Here is a 22,164-nt window from a genome sequence, read left to right on the forward strand (position 1 = left end):
TTACAACACTACTACCATTGACTTGCAATGGATCCGTAGCCCTCCCTGCCCCTGCTATCTAAGGAACACAGTCAAAGTGCTGCAAGGACTCAGCAGGCCAGGCAGCATCTATAGTGAAGAGTACAGTTGACACTTCAGGCTGGGACCCCTCATTAGGAGGAATCCAGACTGCAGTCCCTGCTGCCAAACTCAACGGTTCTAATGGTCTGCAGAACCTGCCGTCTCCAACACTGCCAGGCATGGACGTTTCCAGTCTATGATCCCCAACAGCTCCAATGCTCCCAAGGAGCTGTTGGGGTTGGTGGTGGGGAACATGGCCTGGAGACTTCTGTGCCTGACAGCATTGTAGACGGCAGGTTCTGTAGATCGTTAGAACCATTGAGATGCTTGATGAAGGGTCTCGACCTGAAACGTCAACTGTACTCTTGTCTATAGATGCTGCCTGGTCTGCTGAGTTCCTCCACCATTGTGTGTGTGTTGCTTGCATTTCCAGTATCTGCAGAATTTCTCTTGTTTAAGGATTGACACTTGATTTTTGTATAGAATATGACATTTATAAACGTTATTTGTAATGTTCAGTTTTTGGTGGCAGTTGTTGCTGACAGAGGGTCTACTGGTGGTGGTGTTGTTACTGCAGTTGGATTAATGATGAGCCATTCATGGCCAGCCTTGTCAGAAAGGGGCAACTAGAGTGTTTGCTCCACTTCCTTCTCTTTCTGCTTCTCCTCAGACTGCTTGGGCATGTGAAGCCTAGAGGTGTCCATTCACGGTGTACGATGTTACAGCAAGGGTGGTGCACTATGAAGAGGATCGCAAGAAATATTGACATTTGCTTGCTGAGAGCTCTTCTAGAATGAGTGTGTTTCAGTACGGCAAGAGGTTGCTCCCTTACAGCTCGTGTGCAGGGTGGCTTTCAATATTGCTTTTCATCAGCCACGTCATCAGTGAATATTCCTTATCATTCAGTATACACATTTGTTTGTCGCAGTGGTTCATGTGCTGCTGGCAAAGGGAAGAGGACTACAGACAGGATAGTGGCAATGATTTGCATGATGTACTGCCCTTGGTTTTACACCAGCCAGATGTTAATGGGGAATAAGATTCATTTCATTTCCAGTTCAGCGCAGAGTTGACAAGCGGTAGCTTCAAATTGATGTGCATCCAGTTAATTGCACTCTGAAATCGCAGTGAATCACGTTATCTTTATGCTGCTGCGATCATCCAAGGTTGAATAAAATTCAGTTGACTTTCTTAAAATGGAGAGCGTCAGTTATTTCCTTCCAGTGATGGTATGGTAAACTGATCTTTGCTATCGCCTATCTGGTAAATCACAATTTGGCCTTTGCTGCTCTGTGACTGCAGCAGATGGGAGATTTCAGTGCAAGTGTCCCTTTGGAAGCATGAATGTCTCAGATTACAACACACTGAAGCATCTGGACTGATCTGGACTCTACCGAGAGCCCATTTCTGTTCCTCATTGTTGTCCAGTGATGCCTCTCAATCTGCCAGTCATTCTGTAATCTCAGGGGAATGCATCCTTGCCAAGGAGTAACAGGATTATACAGAAACCTTGTACTGAGTCTTTACCACACCTTACCCCGAGACTTTTGTAATGCTAAAGGACTTTAGAAAGTGGTAAACACTGAAGTAACATAGCATCAGCCAGTAAAAGTGAATAGACAACTAACATGAAATTAATTGATTTTTTTTTCCTGAAATGGTACAGGTGAGGGGGAATGAGGGTTCTTTATGCTACTGAATGTTTGTTCAGCTGTGTAAGATTAAGAGAATTTTACGAGTGTTGAGTTTTAAAATTGTAGTTCTGAATATTATTTGCTCATTCTTCAAAGTTCAGTGGGTATTGGACATGCATGTGGCTAACTCCTTCACAATCATGGTGATCTAATGTGACACATAACTCAAATACATACGTGCAAATAAACTGGCATCAATATTATCTGAAATGTACATGTAAGAGAGCCAAACGCTATATCCAAGACATTAATGACATCACCATGGGAGTACCGTGTACAGCTTTGGGGTCAATAGACAATAGACAATAGGTGCAGAAGTAGACCATTCGGCCCCTCGAGTCTGCACCGCCATTCTGAGATCATGGCTGATCATTCACTATCAATATCCAGTCCCTGCCTTGTCCCCATATCCCTTGATTCCCCTATCCATCAGATATCTATCTAGCTCCTTCTTGAAAGCATCCAGAGAATTGGCCTCCACCGTCTTCCGAGGTAGTGCATTCCACACCTGCACAACTCTCTCCTTAACTAAGGATTATTATATTGACCTTGCAGGGATCCCAGTGAACATTGTTTTCTCACATGCTTCCTGGCATGAGTGGATTGCCTCATATGGAGAGATTGAGTAGATGAGGTAATTTAATTGAAAATGACATGGACTTTGAAGGAATAGTGAAGCTATTGGAATGTGCCACCATTCCATCATTACAGAGGTTGAAACATATAAATGTGATTATGATTAAAATTGAAATACCACAAATAGATTAAAATACAGTATAATCTATTGTATATTGAAATAGATATTTGAGAGCATTGCAATCAATATGCATGAAATTAGTACTTTAGGGTCAGAGAATTTGGGAAACAGTAGCCATAGTCTGGATAGAATTGTAGACTTCATACGTCAAACACAACACTTTCAAGGTACTTTACAGCAAGACTGGAGTGTAAATATATCATTTTAAGTCAACTTAGTGGATTGCCATTATTTCTGTTGGAGAAGGCTCTACAAAGCACAACGGGGAGACTGAATAATTTTCAGAGCTCTATTTTAAACCACACATGTGTAAAGAACCTTAAGTTCAGAATCAGAATCAAAATCAAGTTTAATATCACTGACATGTATAGAGTTTTGTGCACTGTGTAATGTGGCTAAAAGCCAGTATTTGACAAAATGTGTAGTTGGTAGAATGGAAAGCCATGGTCTTCAGAACACGTCTAGAGAATCAGAGTATCATATTGCCATTCTCTTTGGTTCCTGTCAGACCTCTGACTGTAAATACGATATTGTGGCTCCACTTACTCCCAGATAATTCCATTGCAACCCGTTCTTCATTAACTTGGTCTTGATGTCAGGAAGAGAAGAGAGGAGAACAGGAGCAGAAAAAAGTGGAGACAAGATCAGGCCAGGCAGCAAGATTTCAGGTCAGGATGGTGGGCAAGAAGTTAAGGGGAGAGTATAATGGTTAAGAATGGGGAAAATATAGTGGATTGGAAATGAGAAGAAGATGGCATTGATGAAGGGAAAGAAGGGAATTAGAAGGAGTAGGACAGGAAATTGGAAGAGGATGAAGACAGATTATCAGAGGAACGGGAACAGCTGGATGAGACAAGGAAGCAAGTAAGTTTGGAGAAAGAAAGGACCAGATGTCCAAAGAGCACCTTTGCCGGACATCTTAAACTGCCTTCCCATCAGTAATAATAGTTCAAAGTACATTTATTATCAAAGTACAGATATGTCACCAAGTGCAACCCTGAGATTTGTTTTCTTGCGGGCATACTCAATAAATCCAAGAAACATAATAGACTTAATGAAAGAGCACTCCCAACAAAACAAACAGCCAATGTGCAAAAGACAACAAACTGCGCAAATACAAAAGAAAAAAAATATAATAACTAAACAAGCACCAAACACTGACAACATAAGCCAAAGAGTCTCTGAAAGTGAGCCTACAGGTTATGGGAACAGCCCGGCGATAGGGCGAGTAAGTGAAGCTGAGTCAAGTGCTGGTGCTTGTGTGTGTGAAATCTTAGTATTTGTGAGAAGTATCTAAATTAGTCTGATTAAGTTGATGTTATTTCTGTGGTCATTACATTTAACCTACTTTGCATTGGTAGTGTTTAAAATGGGTTGATAACAGCACTTGACTTATTACAATGCATAATCTATTTTTTCCATTTTCCCTACTTTACCGTGCCCTCATTCTGTTTCTGTAGCCAATAAACAGTCAGCTCATATGCCAGCATGAACCCCCTCTAAAAGATTCTGTAAAAGAAATTATGATATGATCTGCCCACGTGTGTGAGCCTCATTTATTGTGATTTCATGAAATGATTGCAATTTCCTTTCACAGATGATCACTTCCCTTGATGCAATCTTAGTTCCTTAGTCCATACTAATTGCCTGCAAAATAGCATCATTGTTTTTCCTTGTAACAGGGTTCTCGGAACAATCTGATCACCTGAAGCTCTGTCTAAACCAAGGGTTCCCAACCATGGACCCTTACCATTAACCGAGGGGTCTGTGGACCCCAGGCTGGGAATTCCTGTCTAAACACTTCAAATATTTCCGTTATTGCCAGAGCATTGGTAGTGATGCACAACTTAGGTAGAGTGTGTGTGTGTCAGGTTCCAAGTGTTTAGTCCACATTTCTAAGGCTAAGCAAAGTGATGGTTATTCTAAGAAAGATCCTGAGAAAATGAGTATCATGCTGAATCAGGTTTAAGTATTTGAATTGATCACCATTTGATTTATTATTTTCAAATGGAGACGCAAGAAACTGCAGATGCCGGTATGAAAAACAAATAGCTGCAGGAACTCAGCAGCTCATGCAGCATCTGTGGAGGGAAGTGAACAGTCAATGTTATGGCTCAACTGCAGAGCCTTTATCCAGATGAGTTAAAACATTGACCCTTCAACAAATCTTTGAGAGATTTGAAACATAGACTGTTAAACAATTGAGCACATCTCAGACAGAAACAACCCTTCTGAGTTTCAGTCACGTAAGGCTTCTTTATGGGATCAAGGCAATTCCTGCTGCCACTCTCCCCTGGGTAGTACAAAGTTTATTTCATACTAATCAGCTGGACCACATGCCATCCCAAGTCAGAGAAACACTGAGGTAGCCTTAACATTTAAAAAAATAATTACATTACACTGTTGGTACCTATTATCATTTTAACCATGTATCTAATTTTAGTTCAGAAGAAGAGCTGATTCCTATACTGCAATTGAAAGTGATAAATGCAAGTTTTTGTGTGCAATATAATTAATCATGCCTCAACATTCAAAGGTTGTTTACATCTTTATTAGCATTTCTACTCTACTGTATTAGAAAATAAAGAGAACTTTTAAGGTAACTTTAACAGTATTAAGAGACTCCACTGCTCTGGTTTATATGGCTTTTCATGGTTAGTTCACTGCAATATGTTCACCAAATTTAATATCCAAATGGATAAAATGTTTTATGATATTACTAAGAACAATTTTTTCCTGTTGGCGTTTAAATGCCACTGAAGATTTCAAAGGTTTAGCACTCAGATTAAAGTCATCAATGCCTTTCAGAGAATTAGAGAAATTGTTTGAGGTTAGGCAACTTGGCCTCTATTCCAAGAGACCTGATGGTTGGAGATGAAAGATGATGTGTATAAATGCAAAGTTTTGTTGTTAACTGGCTGAACAAACAAATGATTACCTTACAAGGTCTATGACTCTTTCCCTCGGGGCAGTGCTGACGTACTCATCATTTATGGCTAGAATCTGATCGCCTGGGATGAGTCTGCCCTCCGATGGACCGCCTAACAGAGAAATACAGACATTTACTCCAAAGTGAAATTGGGTTGGGTCTCAGATAAGATTAATTAAATAAGTAAAGCTTCTTACTAACAAAAAAAATCACATGGTTGTTATTTTTACAGCTCAATCCTGTAAGGACTGTTCCCATGAGATATTTCACTATAATTGAATGACATAGATAAATTCTAATGGGTATATTAGTTACCATTAAATAGGATTAATTTTTATTGTGCGCACTTGTGTAAAATGGGTGATCATCAATCTCCAGTCCATTTTACATCTTCTGATTTTTATTTCTATTGATATAATGGTTTTTATTTGAGTTAATGATAATAAGGAAGGCAAGAAGTAAACATAAACTGTACAAATAAAAAAAGATGTAATGTAATTAAGTGGTACGTGCATCACAGAAACGACGATTAGGATTGTAATGGAGCCCCAGAAGGATTAAATATAATGAAATGAACATTAGGAGACAGCACAGTCTTGAAACTGCAGGAATGCTGATCAGAGAGGTTACCGCAACCTTTTCTGATGCGATAACAGCAGAAATTTGGAGGGATATTAAAATAAGCAGAAATGAGAGAGTAGATACATTAACTAAATTGAAGAGGTCCAGATGGCATGACTCCCATAAATTCTCTAAGGTATTAGTGTGGAAATAGCAGAGGTGTCAGAATCCATCAAAGCACCATGTGTGCCAGAGTATGACTCTTCTCATCAGGGATAGGAAATATATGAGAATTTGTGCTAAAAGATGAGCAGCAAACATTCTGGGGAAAGTGAATATGAAACAACAGCAGGCAGCTCAGAATTCAGAACAAGATCATAGCATAATATTAGTTACCCTGATCTAGTTTGAGTAGAGGGCTGGAATGCTAGAAAGGTAGTTAAGGTAACAGGTCAGGTACCTCAACCATTTTCCAGGTTTTTCCTATTAGTCACAATCTGTATCTCATTACGGGAATGACTAAAGTTCATATTACTGCCACATCCTCCCAAATTATTCTGAACAACATTTCATTTGGCAACATCCTCCAATCCTCAATCACCTTAGTCCCCAGCCTACACTTACAGAGTTGGTCAGAGCCTAAGCCATGATCCTCTTCTCTCTCCCATGATGATGGCTAGGCATACAGCTGCCTTTTCAAGCCACCTCCATAATGATGCAGTTCACTGCTCCCTCCATATATTTCCCAATAATGGGTCCATTACAGCATTCACCATATCCTTTCTGCTCTCTCTCTGATCATGCCAACCTCCCTTAAAACCAGTTCCAAATAGAGTACTGCTCGTAGCACATACCACCAAACTTCCTTACGAATCCAGTCCCTGTCACATCATCCCATTCATGGCTTCATCCACTGTCACCTTCAGCATTCTTCATACCAACCTTTTACCCACAGCTGATCATTTGCGGCTCCCTTCCACATATTTTTATGAATGTTCTCACTGATAATGCTTTGACCCCATGCTTAAACACACAGTACATTATCTGAGAATGCAACAGAAACATTAGGCAAAGGAAATGCAACAGAAGTGGAATGAGACTTCCAGAAATCTTCAGTAAGGTGCCATAAAGAGAGACTTGGTAAATATTAGGAAACACAAAGAGTTTCTGCAGATGCTGGAAATCTAGAGTAACCCACATAAAGTGCTGGAGCAACTCAGCAGATCAGGCAGCATCCATGAAGAGGAATAAATAGTCGTGTCCTGATAAGGGGTCTCGGCCTGAAACATTGGGTCTTGGCGTGAAACATTGACTCTTCGTAGATGCTGCTTGACCTGCCGATTTCCTCAAGCACTTTATGAAGATTGAGAATGGTGGAGTTAACAACTTGTTGTAGAATAGATTGAAAAATGAAAATGGAAAACAGAAGTTATTAAATGGGCTTTGAATTTAAAGCAATGGAGAAGTGATCTGTCACAGGGCTTGTGTTGTTGATCTAATGTAATGCATGTATGTAATTAATCTAATTTAGAAACTGGAGGAATCCGCTAATAATGTTGATGGCTGCTCCATAGTATGGAAAAATATGGACAATGTTAATGAAGGGGGATGAAGAAAAATACATTGACACATCTAGAAAGGGTTGTGATACACACGTGAAGTACAATGGAGCAGAGAGACTGCAAACAGGTAGATACATAGAAGGATGAAGTTTAGAGTTGGAGATCAGCTGGGGTAAATGCTTGCCTATGTTAAATCCTGTATAACTTGAACTATGAAGAAATTATGAGAATTTTTTAACATTGCCCAGGCTACATATACAGTTGGCCAAGCATCCAAACTGGCTACTCTTCAGCAGGAGGCCAAAATAATTTTCTAGATTAAATCTGGCAAGGTACAGAGGTCAAACAGAAACTCTGCTGCAGATCAGCAGCTATGGGCTCCAATGCCATATTCAAATTGCTGATGACACCTCTGTTGTTTGCCTAATCAAAGGTGGTGACAAATCAGCATATAAGAGGGGGATTGAAAATCTGACTGAATGGTGCCACAGCCTCTCACTCACGTCAGAAGATGGTTTGGTTTTAGAACTAAAGAGCCAATTAGTGGCTACAGGAGGAGGACATTGGAGGACAATCAGCCAGTCCTCATCTGGGAATCAGATTTGGAGAGGGTCAGTAACTTTAAATTCCTTGGTATTATCATATCAGAGAATCTGTCCTAGATCCAAAAGGCAAGTGCCATTAAAAAGAAGGCACACCAGCACCTCTACTTTCTCAGAAGTCTGTGAAGATTCGGCATGTCATCTAAAACTTTGACAAATCTCTATAGATGTGCAGTGGAGTATATATTGACTGGTTGTATCATGGCCTGGTATGGAAACATCAATGCCCTTGAACAGAAAAGCCTCCAAAAAATAGTGGATACTGCTCAGTCCATCATGGGTAACGTCCTCCTCACCACTGAGCACATCATTGGAAAGCAGCAGTCACCATCAAAATACACCCCCCCCCCCCCATCCAGGCCATGTTCACTTATCGTTGTTGCCATTAGGAAGGAAGTGCAGGAACCTTATGACACACTTCACACTATCAGGAACAGTCATTACACCTCAACCATCAGGCTCCTAAACCAGAGCGGACAACTTCACTCACCTCAGCACTGAACTGATTCCACAACCTATGGACTCACTGTTAAAGGCTCTACAACCCATTCTTTCTATCTATCTGTCAATCTATCAAACTATTTCTGTTTTATATTTTTTATATTTGCACAATTTGATGTCCTTTGAACATTAGTTGTTTGTCTTTGTGTGCAGTTTTTTTCATTGATTCCATTGTGTTTCTTTGTACTTACTGAGAATGCCTGCAAAAAAATTTACAAGGATGTTGCCAGGTGTGGAGGACCTGAGTTATGAGGAAGATTGAATAGTTAGGACTATATTCAGAATGTAGAAGATTGAGAGGAGATTTTAAAAGAGGTATACAAACTTATGAGGGTAAATGCAAGCAGGCTTTTTCTGCTGAGGTTGGGTGGGACTATGACCAGAGGTAATGGCTTAAGGGTGAAAGGTGAAAAGTTTAAGGAGAACGTAAGTGGAAACTTCTTCACTCAGAGGGTCATGAGGGTGTGGAATGAGCTGCCAGCACAAGTGGTCCATGCGAGCTTGATTTCAAACCTTTAAGAGAAGTTTGGATAGGTACATGGATAGTAGGGACATGGAGGGCTATGGTTGATGAGAGTAGGTTGTTTAAATGGTTTTGGCATGGACTAGATGGGCCGAAGGGCCAGTTTCTGTGCTGTACTTCTCTATGACTGTAAGAAAATGAATGTCAGGGTAGTATATGGTGACATATATGTACTTTGATAATGTTCACTTTTAAATTTTGATGGGAAGGGAAACTACAAGTTGGCTGCTGAGCGCATTAGATCAGCCCTGGGGGAAATGGAGCTGATCTCCGAAAGAGTTATCCTGAGTTATGAGTGGCTGCTCTTTGCTTGTAGATCATAGGGGATTAATTCTGATATTCCTGGACTTTTTTCCATCAAAAAAAAATGTTTGAACTTTCTTTGCAGAATGGCGGCAAATGATCTCTTCAAAGCCGCTGGTTAGACAGTAAGAATGGTGAGACTCTACCTCTTGAGTAACCAACCCTATTGTATCCAAAATCGCAGTCATGATACCAACACAATTTTGGACCCTTATATATTTATTTTGAACAGTTTCTAGGCCAAAACCTACTGACATACTTGTTGCCTATTTGAGAATGGCACTAGGTAGGTGTTTGAAAGGGTCTGGCCACTGATGCACCATCAATAACTCAATCTGAGACGTAAAGGCGAGATATCGGCTTTTATTGACTGGAAGAAGGAACAAGCAGTGAGTGACCACCATACTACATCCTGGAGACTGAGGCCGAGCATCAGGCCTCGATCGCCTTTATACAGGGGCCTGTGGGAGGAGCCACAGGAGCAGTCAGCAGGGGGCGTGTCCAGACAGGCACACGTAGTTCACCATAGCTACATTGCATCATGCCTGGATCCACCCCACTGCCATTCATCTATCAACCAGGAAATAGGTAGAATGCAATTGGAGATCAGCTTGTAGTCGTGGTGTTAATGGATATTCTTTAAATGGCGAGATATTTTTCATAAATAGATAGATATGGTGGTTGTCTGACAGGTCCAATGATGACAGCACACCTGTGTAGGGGAGTTTTAAAAGTGGAAAACCCACTACACTCAGGCAGTTTCACTCTCTCGACCTCAGAAGAGTGAATTCTAATTACTGTAGGTATATTTTCTTCTTTCCTACACTATGACTAAATCTTGCCATAGGTATAAAACAAGAAAGTTGTCTAATACTTATGTCCACCTCTTTGCTGAATTAATGAACAGTAACTGATGTATGCTTACTTATAAGGCTGTGCTCATGCCTAATACACATCATGAGCAACAACGTCAAAAATGAGAACAACCAAAGTATTGTACCAAGGTGCAATTAGAAATTCACACTGGGTTAAGGAAGATGATTTTCAGAGACGGTTAACTGAGGAAGAGGATGTGGGAACTGAAGGGATTGAAGTGTAGATGGGTTGTGTCAAGGCCTCCAGAAGGAGGTATTAATTCAGACTATTTTTATGCTGTTGAAGATTCATGGATTTGAAGTGGGATGGGGACACAAGATGTACATACATTCTTATTAAAGAGGAGTCTCTTTCATTATTTTTCTGTTATCATTCATTTGGGCATATTTGGATATGGCAGTTTTTTAAAATATTTGAACACCAGAATAATTAAGACTTCATAAACATGAAGTCTTGTACAAACTGTCAAGATAAAAAGAAGAAGCCACTTGCACTTATTTAGGCCCTTTCAAGATTTATATTCCCTGTGTAATGGGAATTGTAGAAGCTAATGTCTGTACATCAAAGGCTGTCAAATAGCAATGTGAATAAGCCTAGACTATCCACTTAAATAATATTAGCTGAAGGATAAATATTGAGGAATTCTGCAGATATCCAAGTTCTGGCATTGATCTTGTGCATCTATCGGTGAGATCAATTGTATATGAGTTTAAAATCCCTTCTGCAAGACAACATATATGTCATGGCTGTACCTCCTACTGTAAGAGTAGACCTTGTGCTCAGGTCTGTGGAATAGAGAATGAATCCAGAGGTAATAACATGGGTGATTTGAATTGATTGAAACATTACCTCACTGGAAACTTTGAAAACTATATATGGTGTAAATGCATTCAGTAAGGGAGAATAGCAAATGGTATGGCCCACTGGATTTCTAATGGTTTGTTCTAAAACTCAGCACTCTATGGGAGCGGCGCAGTTTCAGATGGTAATATGGAATGTAGGTTACAAAATCACAAGTCTGAAGGACTTACACTGAGAAATGGTCCATGTTGAAAATGCTCAATGATTCTAACTGCCTTTTTGCCTTTTGCAATTGAATTGACTTTATTTCTTCCATCCTTCACATACATAAGGAGTAAAAATCTTTATGTTACATCTCCAACTAAATGTACAATGTGCAATCATCATAATTTATAGTAATTCACAATAAATAGAACAGTCAATGTAATGTAGAGTACACTCAAATCAACGTGAGTTCATCAGTCTGATGGCCTGGTGGAAGAAGCTGTCCTGGAGCCTGTTGGTCCTGGCTTTTACACTGTGGTACTGCTCCCTGGATGGTAGCAGCTAGAATAGATGGTGGTTGGGATGACTTGGGTCCCCAGTGATCCTACGGGCCATTTTTACACACCCTTGTAAACATCCTGAATCATGGGAAGTTCACAACTACAGATGCGCTGGGCTGTCCGCACCACTCTCTGAAGAGTCCTGCAATTAAGGGAGGTACAGTTCCCATACCAGGCACTGATGCAGCCAGTCAGGATGCTCTCAATTGTGCCCCTGTAGAAGGTTCTTAGGAATTGGGGGCCCGCACCAAATTTCCTCAACTGTCTGAAGTGAAAGAGGCGCTGTTATAGAACCATAGAATATTACAGCATAGAAGCAGCCCTTTTGGCCCTTCTTGGCTATGCCAAACCATTTTTCTGCCTAGTCCGGGGGTCGGCAACCCGCGGCTCCGGAGCCACATGTGGCTCTTTTACGTCTGTGCTGCGGCTCCCTGTTACTTTGGGAAATAATTGGTTGTGGCGACCCTTTTCCTGGCACATCCGAACCGACTCACAATTAGATAGCCTACGGGGGTTTGCGAGCACAGAGCTTTGGAGCCTCTGCGCCATGGGGGGCAGGTTGAGGGAGGCTTAAAAGTGAGGCTGAGGATTTTGAATAAGGTTTTTTCCTTCGACTGCAGTTACCGACTCTGTGTCGTAATTTTAGCGCTGCGTGTAGCACACCGCTACATGGTCAGTATTTAATTAAAATGTATTTTATGTTAGTTTGTTAGTTTTTGAGATGTAAATCTAAATTTGAAGATTATGGTGATCTTGTACAATCTAAATAAGATGTTGTGGCGACCCATTTCCTGACACATCCGAACCGGCTCACAATTAGCCAGCGTTCAGGCTAAGGGAGATAGCCTACGGGGGTTTGTGAGTACGTGTCTTTTGCAGCATCCGCGCCCATGGGGGGCGGGTTGAGGGAGGCTTAAAAGCAAGGCTGTTTAGTTCGAATAAAGCTATCTTTGACTGCAGTTTACTGACTGCGTGTAGCAACCGCTACGTGTTTTTATCGCTGGCTGTCCAGAGGGGAGGTGCTGAAACGCTTTGTCGCGTGTCTGGAAGAAGTGAAAACTTTCCTGGGCAGCAAAGGACTCAACTTTCCTGAGCTGGAACAGCCAGAGTGGCTGGAAAAGCTACACTTCATGGTAGACATGACAGCGCACCTGAACACGCTGAACACAGCTCTTCAACGGGGTAAGGACGTACAGCCCTGCACATGTTGGAGGATGTTTTGGCATTCGAGCGCAAGTTGACGTTGCTTGCCAGAGATTTACAGAAAGGCACATTGTCTCACTTGCCCAATTTGAGAGAGTTCAAACAATGTCACGACATGATAAATTCGGAGTATTTACATTCTGCAATCATCGCAATGCAAACATCGTTTGGGAAACGCTTCTGTGAGTTCAGAGAGGAAAAAAACACATTATCCTTCCCGGTCACTCCCCTAAGCATCGATCCATCCCTACTGAATACGACTGCATTGTCAGGTGTGAGTCAACCTGAACAAGTATGATAAATATTTTAATTGCCTATTATTTTACGTATATTCATATGTTTTCATTGTTCAGTGAAATAGTCCTTTTATTTTTCAGGTTGACAGCCGGCTGACGTTATTTTTGGTTTGCTGCTGGCGGCAAATTTAAGTTTGGCGTTTTTCATAAATACAAGAAGGACTCAAATAGACGTTGAGTATTTTACTTAAAAGTAACCTTTAACCTAACGTCTTTTTTTCGGAGTTCAAAATGTTTCTGTTGCATGCAGAAATGTAATTTCGTTTTCTCTGCAGGAGTTCATCAATTTCATAAATGCAACATATTATAGTTCGTTTATACATAGCATAAAGGCAAAACAAAACGTTGTATGCAGTGTTATTTCATTTTAAATGTCAAACGGGTTTTGCGGCTCCCAGTGTTTTCTTTTCTGTGGGAAACGGGTCCAAGTGGCTCTTTCAGTGGTAAAGGTTGCTGACCCCTGGCCTAGTCCCACTGACCTGCACCTGAACCATATCCCTCCATACCCCTCTCATCCATGTAGCTGTCCAAGTTTTTCTTAAATTTTAAAAGTGAGCCTGCATTCACCACTTCAACTGGCAGCTCATTCCACACTCCCACCACTCTCTGTGTGAAGAAGCTCCCCCTAATGTTCCCTTTAAACTTTTCCCTTTTCACCCTTAACTCATGTCCTCTGGTTTTTTACTCCCGAGTGTTACAAATGATGAACAACTCTGATGGACAGAAGGGTACAGAATCGCCAATGCCCCGCCCCTTTGCAGAATCGCAAATCGCTACTATTCTGATGCTGTTATCAAGGGAGATGAGAGAGACACAGGAAAGTTGCCAAGACAGTTGTTATTGATAAACAGCTCATGTCAGTTAATGAGAAAGAGACAACTCAGAGATACACAAAGTGGAATGTCTCCTCCTAACAAAAGTGGAATGGAACCACTGATTACTGCTATTGTCTCTTGGAGAAGGATTGTTTATTGAGTACTGTTCTATTCATTGAACCCCCTCAGGGGGCAACCAGAGTGGGCTGGTTTGATGGGTTGCATCATCCCAATCTGATTGACACCTGAGACCCCGTGAGTGGGGATAAAAGTGAGGTCTGTGGAACACCCCTCAGACGCACCAGGAGAGACGCTACGAGACCGGTGGGGGCTTGTGTGTGTGTCCACCCTTGCCTGGGTGATGAGTCTGCCACAGAAGAACGGTCCAGCTGAAGGATGGAGGGGCCATACGTGAATGGCCACAACAACAACGCATCGACGGATCAAGATCGTAAGGGAAGTTGGCAAGTCAATAGCTGTTACTGTTCTCTCTCTCTCTCTCTCTCCAACAATTGAAACATCACGACCAACAACTACCGCAGCCTCCATGACATCATCTGACAATTCATTATCCCCTAGACAATGATAAAGCTTATTTCTTATTGATTATTATTATACCCGCACTTTTAGGTTTAGTATTGATGATGTATATTATCTGTATATTTGCATTGATATTATTTTTGTGTATTTTTACAAATAAATACTGTTGAAAATAGTATCACCAGACTCAATGGACACTTCTATCTTTGCTGGTAAGGCACCCAGTTATGGGGTTCGTAACAGTAGTCTCAGTGGAAAAAGCCTGCTTGCATTCACTCTATCTATACCCATCATAATTTTATATACCTTTATCAAATCTCCCCTCATTCTTCTATGCTCCAGGGAATAAAGTCCTAACCTATTCAACCTTTCTCTGTAACTCAGTTTCTCAAGTCCCGGCAACATCCTTGTAAACCTTCTCCGCACTCTTTCAACCTTTTTCACCACACAGCTGGTGTGTACAGACCACATGAGATCCTCGATGATGTGGATGCCGAGGAACTTAAAGCTGTTCACCCTCTCGACCCCAGATCCATTGATGTCAATTGGGGTTAGCCCGTCTCCACTCCTCCTGTAATCCATAACTAGCACATTTGTTATTGCGACATTGAGGGAGAGGTTGTTTTCTGGACACCACTGCGTCAGAGAGATGACTTCTTCCCTGTAGGCCACCTATGCTAATTGTTTGAATTAAAGCCGATCAATGTAGTGCCATTGGTGAATTTAATTAGCAGATTGGAGCTGTGGGTGGCGATACAGACATGGGTATAGAGGGAGTAAAGGAGGGGACTCAGTACGCAGCCCTGAGGGGCTCCTGTATTGAGAGTCAGAGGGGTAGAGGTGAGGGAGCCCACTCTTACAATCTGCTGGCGATGCGACAGGAATTCCAGGATCCAGCTGCACGAGGCAGGGTCAAGGCTGAGGTCTCTGAGATTCTTGTCAAGCCTGGATGGAACTATCGTGTTGAATGCTGAACTGTAGTCCAAGAACAGCATTCTCACATAAGCATCTTCCTTCTTCAGATGTGTAAGGACGGTGTGTAGAGCAGTGGCTATTGTGTCATCTGTCGATTGGTTGTGTCGGTAGGTGAATTGTAGGGGGTCCAGTGTGGGTGGTAGCAAGCTGCAGATGTAATCCTTGACCAGCCTCTCAAACCATTTACTTATTATTGAGGTGAGTGCGACAGGACACCAATCGTTCAGGCATGTTAACTTGGTCTTTTTTGGTACAGGGACAATGGTGGATAATTTGAAGCAGGAGGGCACTCTGCACTGGGAGAGGGAGAGATTTTAAACCTAAGAGCACATTGGAAGGGGTGTGAAGCTCCGGGATACCAAATAATGGCAATGAATATTTCTTGGCAACAATTCCATTTGCATTCAGACTATCATGGTTAAATGGAATTCAAAAAATGTTTTAAATATACTTAAGCATAAGAATATAAATGATATCAAATTAATTGGTACCACCAAATCACAACGTATTAATTAATTGTCAGTAATAGAATTGGTAAAATAATACTTCGGAGTATTATGCTTGTCTCTGCCTTTTATATATTGTTGATATTTCCCCTTTTCTTTTTTGAAGGCAGTTGACTGTAGTTTATGTGGGTAGTGCTGGTCCAGGTGTTTATTTTGTTAATCCACAATTGCTTTGAGTTGGTAACTGAGTGGAGGTTAAAAAAAATGGATAAAATTTACAGTTCTTGAAAGCGGACACCTACACTATACTTTTCTGCTTCATGGTTAAATCGATGGGTCATTACCGATCAAACAATATTGCTAAAGTAAATGCCTAGCAAACTGTCTTTGCCAAGAAATACTGGTTAGATTTTAAACAGTATCTTAAGTAGAAATTAACTTTGTAAATCAGCAAGTATTATTGAAACCTGATGATTTTTATTTTAAATATGAAGATTTCATAATATCTGTAATGGTGCTGATCTGCAAAACTAAACTTAGTTTGGGGGCAAACTAACACTCTACCTAAGTGATGACCAATAAATCAGCATAGCATTTTTTCCCCAAGGTAAAGATACATATAAATGTACACCTGCTTGTTAATGCAAGTATGTAATCAGCCAATCATTTTGCAGCAACTTTATGCATAAAGGCAAGCCTATGTGGTCAAGAGGTTCGGTTGTTGCTCAGACCAAACATCAGAATAGGGAAGAAATGAGATCTAAATGATCTTAACCATGGAATGATTGTTGGTGCCAGATGGGGTGGTTTGAGTATGTCAGAAACTGCTGATCTGGGATTTTCATGCACAATCTCTAAAGTTTGCAGAGAATGGTGTGAAAAGCAACCGAATGTCCAGTGAGTAGCAATTTTGTAGGCAAAAAAGGCTTGTTTAATGAGCGAGTAGAGAAGAGAATGGACAGACTATATATCTATCTCCGAGGACCTGTCCTGGACCCATCATATAAATATAAATGCAAAGAAAGCAAGGCAATGCCTCTGCTTCCTCAGAGGTCTGTGGAGATTTAGCATGTCATCAAAAACCTTGGCAAATTTCTATAGGACTTTAAGGACTCCCTAATTTTCTCATTTTAAGATCTCTTTATCTTGTTATTTCATGTTCTTGTTATTTATTTTCATTTATATGTATATTCACACAGTTCATTGTTCATTGATCCTGTTTACAGTTACTGTTCTATAGATTTCCCAAGTATGCCTGCTGGAAAAAGGACCTCAGGGCTGTATGTGGTGACATATATATACTCTGATAATAAATTTTACTTTGTATTTTTGACCTTTAAACTTGTATATTGAGCTTTTGTTTATCTTACAAAGTTCAAGTTCAAGTTTATTGTCATCTGATTGTACATATACAACCACCCTTCCTCCAGCCCATGGTGCACCCAGAAAACATATAACATGTATAGTGTTACAAAATGTTATCATAAATAAGTCAACAAAATATAATTCGAAACGCATGCAGCACAGGTAAATAAACAGTAGAATATACAGTAAACAGCATGTTGTTCTAGTGATGAGACAGCAGTGGTTGGCAGGGTATTCATTAGTCTCACAGCCTGAGAGAAGAAGCCGTTACCCAGTCCGGCAGTCCTAATCCTGATGCTTCTGTACCTCCTCCTGACAGTAGTGGGTCAAAGAGATTGTGAGATGTGGTGGGGATCCTCCAACAATGTTTTGGGCCCTTTTTCTGCAACACTCCCGGTAAGTGTCACAAATAGGAGGAAGGGAGACGCTGGTGATCCCCTCAGCAGTTTTCACATTCCACTGTGGGTCTTGTGGTCCAAAGTTTTCCCACTTCCATAACACGCAATGATGCAACTAGACAGGACCCTCTCAGTGGTGGGGAGCCGTGCACACCTCAATCTCCTCAGAAAGTGTAGCCACTGCTGTGCCTTCTTGACTAGTGAGGAGGTGTTGTGGGTCCAGTTTAGATTGTTATGTGCACACCAAGGAACTTTGTATTCTTTACTCTCTCCACAGCAGAATCATTGATATACAATGGAGAGTGGCCGATCTGTGCCTTCTTGGAGTCCACAATCATCCCTTTTGTCTTGTCCACGTTGAGACTCTGCTGTTCACAAAGCATTTGAGAAGCCTCTCAACTTCCTCACTATATCCCGACTTATCGTTTCTGCTGATGAAGCCACCCACTGTTGTATCATCAGCAAACTTGATGATATGATTTGAGCTGGATCTAGCAGTGCAGATATGAGTCAGCAGCGTGAATAGCAGTGAGCACACAGTCCTGGAGGGGCACCAGTTCTCAGCATGATAGAGCTTGAGATGTTGCCATCACCTTGGACTCATTGGGTTGTTCCTTTAAGAAGTCCAAGAGAGGGGTGTTGAGTCACAACAAGGACAGTTTACCCACAAGCTTCTGAGCGATGATCATGTTTTATGCTGAGCTGAATTCGATGAACACCATCCTGGTATTTGAGTCATCGTTTTCTAGGTGGGACAGGATGGAGTGGAGGGTTGAGACTATGGCATCAAGATTGCACTGATTTGAGTGGTAGGCGAACTGGAAAGGGATCCCAAGTAGCTGGAAAGTGGAATTTTACATGATCCATTCCCAGCCGCTCAAAGCACTTTACGATTGTTGAAGTCAGTGACATTGGGTGATAATTGTTAGTCCAGTTACCCTTGCTCACTCGAGCACCAGAAAGATGGTGACTGCCTGCAGGGACAGCGGACAGTTTCAAACAGACGTTCAAGATGTTCGTTAAGACCTCTGTTAGCTGATCCACACAGTCCCACAGAACCTGATGAAGTATGTTATCCGGCTCTGCTTGCGTTTACCCTGGCTAGGATCCTCCTCACCTTGGCGGTGGCCAGGGAGGGTGACTGTTCCTCAGGGGGAGAGCAGGCGCTCCTGAATGTCACATCATTCAATGCATCAAATCGTAATGATAATAACAAGAAAATGAGTGCCACTTGTGTCTGGGAATAACTACTTGCTGAGTACATAAGGTCCAAACAGTTTAGAAATATTGCCCAAATCAATGATTCCCTTACATTCCTGAAACACATTGATTGCTTATAGTAACAATGCTTATAATTAATGCATTAAAATATTTATAATACTTTGTCTTCCTGATGCAGCATTCTAATAGTTATTTGATTTTAATTTTTGGTTCTCCATTTTACCAGCTCTTTCCTTGAAGTTTATTCATTTCCTCTCAACTATTCTGACCTTACTTTTTGCATTTTTCAAAGGCACTGGTTCTTGATGAGATGAAGACACTCAAGTCATCCTCCACATGGGCTGAAACAGCTTAAATAGACTACTTGACCACATTAGGTGATGCTTTTTCACCTGAATGTGTCTTTGTCCAGTACATATAGAGTTTCCAGCAGGACTACTATTGAAATCAACACAGGATCACTCCCTCAGCTTTGCCTATCTTACATAGGGGCACTGAAATTAATCATTGCTACTCAGGCATTACCACATGTGAGATCAACAAACTGACTGTTGGCAAGGGACTGAATTCATGACCATTTATGTTTGAATAATTCATTACCTCCTTAGGCGATGGACATATCAACAGAATATCAGGGGAAAATATCTTTTAATTTTTCTGTTAGTTTAGTGATGTGATAGGAGGCTTACACCAGGAAATTTGCAGGTGCTGGAAATTCAAGCAATACACACAAAGTGCTGGTGGAACGTAGCAGGTCAGGCAGCATCTAGGGAGAAGCGTTGTCAATGTTTAGGGCCGAGACCCTTTGAGGCTTGTTGCAGTAGAATCAAGTTTCTGTCAAAGAGTTATTTGTAAAATGTACACTATTTCATATTATGTGACAGACATTCATGAGCAGCTCCAAGGAAAGAAAGTAATTGAGAAGTTATTGTATGAACTACAACACCGTCTTTGATGTACCTCAATGGATTACTACTTTAATATTGTATTGAGCTCTTGAGCTTACTGGTATTGTAAAGTAATAGTGCCGTTGGCCTTTGCATTCCTCTGGCCAAACATACACATAATCTTGTAGGATGTGTCTGAAAGACCAATGTAATTGTGCAAGTACAATTGAACATGGCACATCTAAAATTAAAGGTAATGTTAACAGTCTGTAAGAAGTGGAGCAAGGGAGAAAGACTATAATGTGAAGGATGGGTTGAGATAAACATCAGCTACCAGTATTGCTCTTCACCTGTGAAGATCAAGATCTGATTTCTGAAAGGCCTCTCATAACTTCTATTTGTAATTTGCTTCTAGCTTTGAAACTTTCCCACTGTTAATAAATAATCATCACTATTTTTTGTTGCACAAGATAGATTTAATGATTAAAGAAATCTGACTAGTAGGCCTGGCTCCAGGGAGAGCATTGATTCACTTATTATCACTAGAAAAGCAAAGGAGCTAGTGGTTATAGAGAAGCAGGATTGAGTACAAAATGAACTTGTTGGCTCGATTTGCATCAGGATCCATTATATTCACTGCATGTAACTGGACAAGGTGGCAGTTCAGAAAAGGGAACGATCTGAGTACAATAGACTTGCAAATGAAATTAATCAAAATGTATCTACTCATGCATGAAAATCACCTGCCCAAGATTTTTGCTTTGTATCATTGTCAGCTTTGCCTTAAATGGCCAATTTAGGCTGCACTACAATACCACAATCACAGTTAATTACCTTATATCATTGTCAAAGCAGCCTTTCCTCATTCATAGAGACGCAAATTGGGTTGATTTACCACAAGGTCATCACAGCACAGCTGAGCAAGATTCTACTCAGTAAAGGAACATTAGGTTAATCCCAGTGCACTAAAGCCTGTTTGTTGTATAGATAAGTTGCTATTTTTTGATGGTATAGCATTTCAGGACATCAAACCTTGGATCTGTAGTTAGACTACTTGGAAATACTGTGTATTTCATGTGGAGTCTCCAACTGCCAAGGAAATGTAGCAGTTAGCATGACATTGACAGCTCGGGATGTTGGAGTTCGGAGTTTGGAGTTCGATTCTGGAGATGTCTGTAAAGAGTCTCTGTATGTCCCTCTCATGGAATGCATGGGTTTTCCCTGGGTGCTCTAGTTTCCTCCCACTGTCCAAAGACATACTGGGTATGTTAATTGATCATTGTAAATGTCCTGTGATTAGTTTTGGGTTTAATCGGCATGGCTTGAGGCAAGGATGAGCTTACTCTGCGCTGTATCACTAAATAAATAAATTACTAATGTTAAGGGGTTCCATTAGTCTTAATAAAGCTTGTGAAAGTATTAAAGTGAACTTTGAAATAATTTTTAATAATATTCTATCTGTACATTTTCAAAGTTGTTTGGGAACATTCACCAGAGCTTTCTTAGCATACTTGGAAAATTTATAAAGTATTTAATTCAACCATGAAGATTTTAGGCTCAGCTAGATTTCAATTAGGTTATTCTGGTCTAGCGAGATATAAGGATATGATAACTGGTCTAAATGGAAATAAATCATTTGTCTGGGATTATTGAATATACCATGTGAGGTCAGGTATGGATATTGTTATGACTGTCCTCATGATAAGCTGCATGGCAGCATTTACTGCTAAAGCTCACGTTTCACAAGACACACATTAATACTGGATAACGTACCAATGCAATGATATGTCACCAGTGAAATACGATCTCAAATCACCCGGGATCCAGGTTAACTGCCAGAAGAGTTATTTCTTTCCATGGTTTGTATTTGTTTTAATTTTTCCACAGTTGCCGAATTTTCTCTTTTGACAGATACTGACTGACCTGCCAAGTGTTTTTTTTTAGCATTTTCTTTTTTTATTTCAGATTTTAAGCATCTGTAGCTTTTTGATTTTCATTGACTAGTGAAAGAAATACTGCAAGGATGAACCTGGTTTTTGAAATATAATATAGTTGCAAGTTTTCTACCACCATTACTGAATTTTTCATTCATTGTGGACCCTAGAAATAAACTTTACATTCCAGCAGGTATAAAACAATTGTAAAAAAAGACATAACTTATTTTCAAAATAGGATAATAATTCAACTACATTCCTCAACATATTTCAGACCTTGTTCACCTGGACTCTTTAATGGAAATTCTATGGGAAGTATTTAAAAACAGCAAGATTCCCACTTGTGACAATAGGAAGGGTAGCTTGTGTC

The 22,164-nt window shown here is 40.7% G+C and overlaps 1 protein-coding gene across 1 annotated transcript in view; it reads right to left on the reverse strand.

The window, feature by feature from the left end:
• Positions 1–22,164, reverse strand: part of frmpd3 (FERM and PDZ domain containing 3) — a 164,582-nt gene that overhangs the window by 139,403 nt on the left and 3,015 nt on the right. Inside the window, exon 2 of the mRNA XM_059976397.1 lies at positions 5,450–5,552. Within this exon, the coding sequence (XP_059832380.1) occupies positions 5,450–5,552 (103 nt within the window). The remainder of the gene's footprint in view (positions 1–5,449; positions 5,553–22,164) is intronic.

The sequence above is a fragment of the Hypanus sabinus genome, chromosome 8 (assembly GCF_030144855.1).
Source record: "Hypanus sabinus isolate sHypSab1 chromosome 8, sHypSab1.hap1, whole genome shotgun sequence".
Classification (NCBI taxonomy): domain Eukaryota; kingdom Metazoa; phylum Chordata; class Chondrichthyes; order Myliobatiformes; family Dasyatidae; genus Hypanus; species Hypanus sabinus.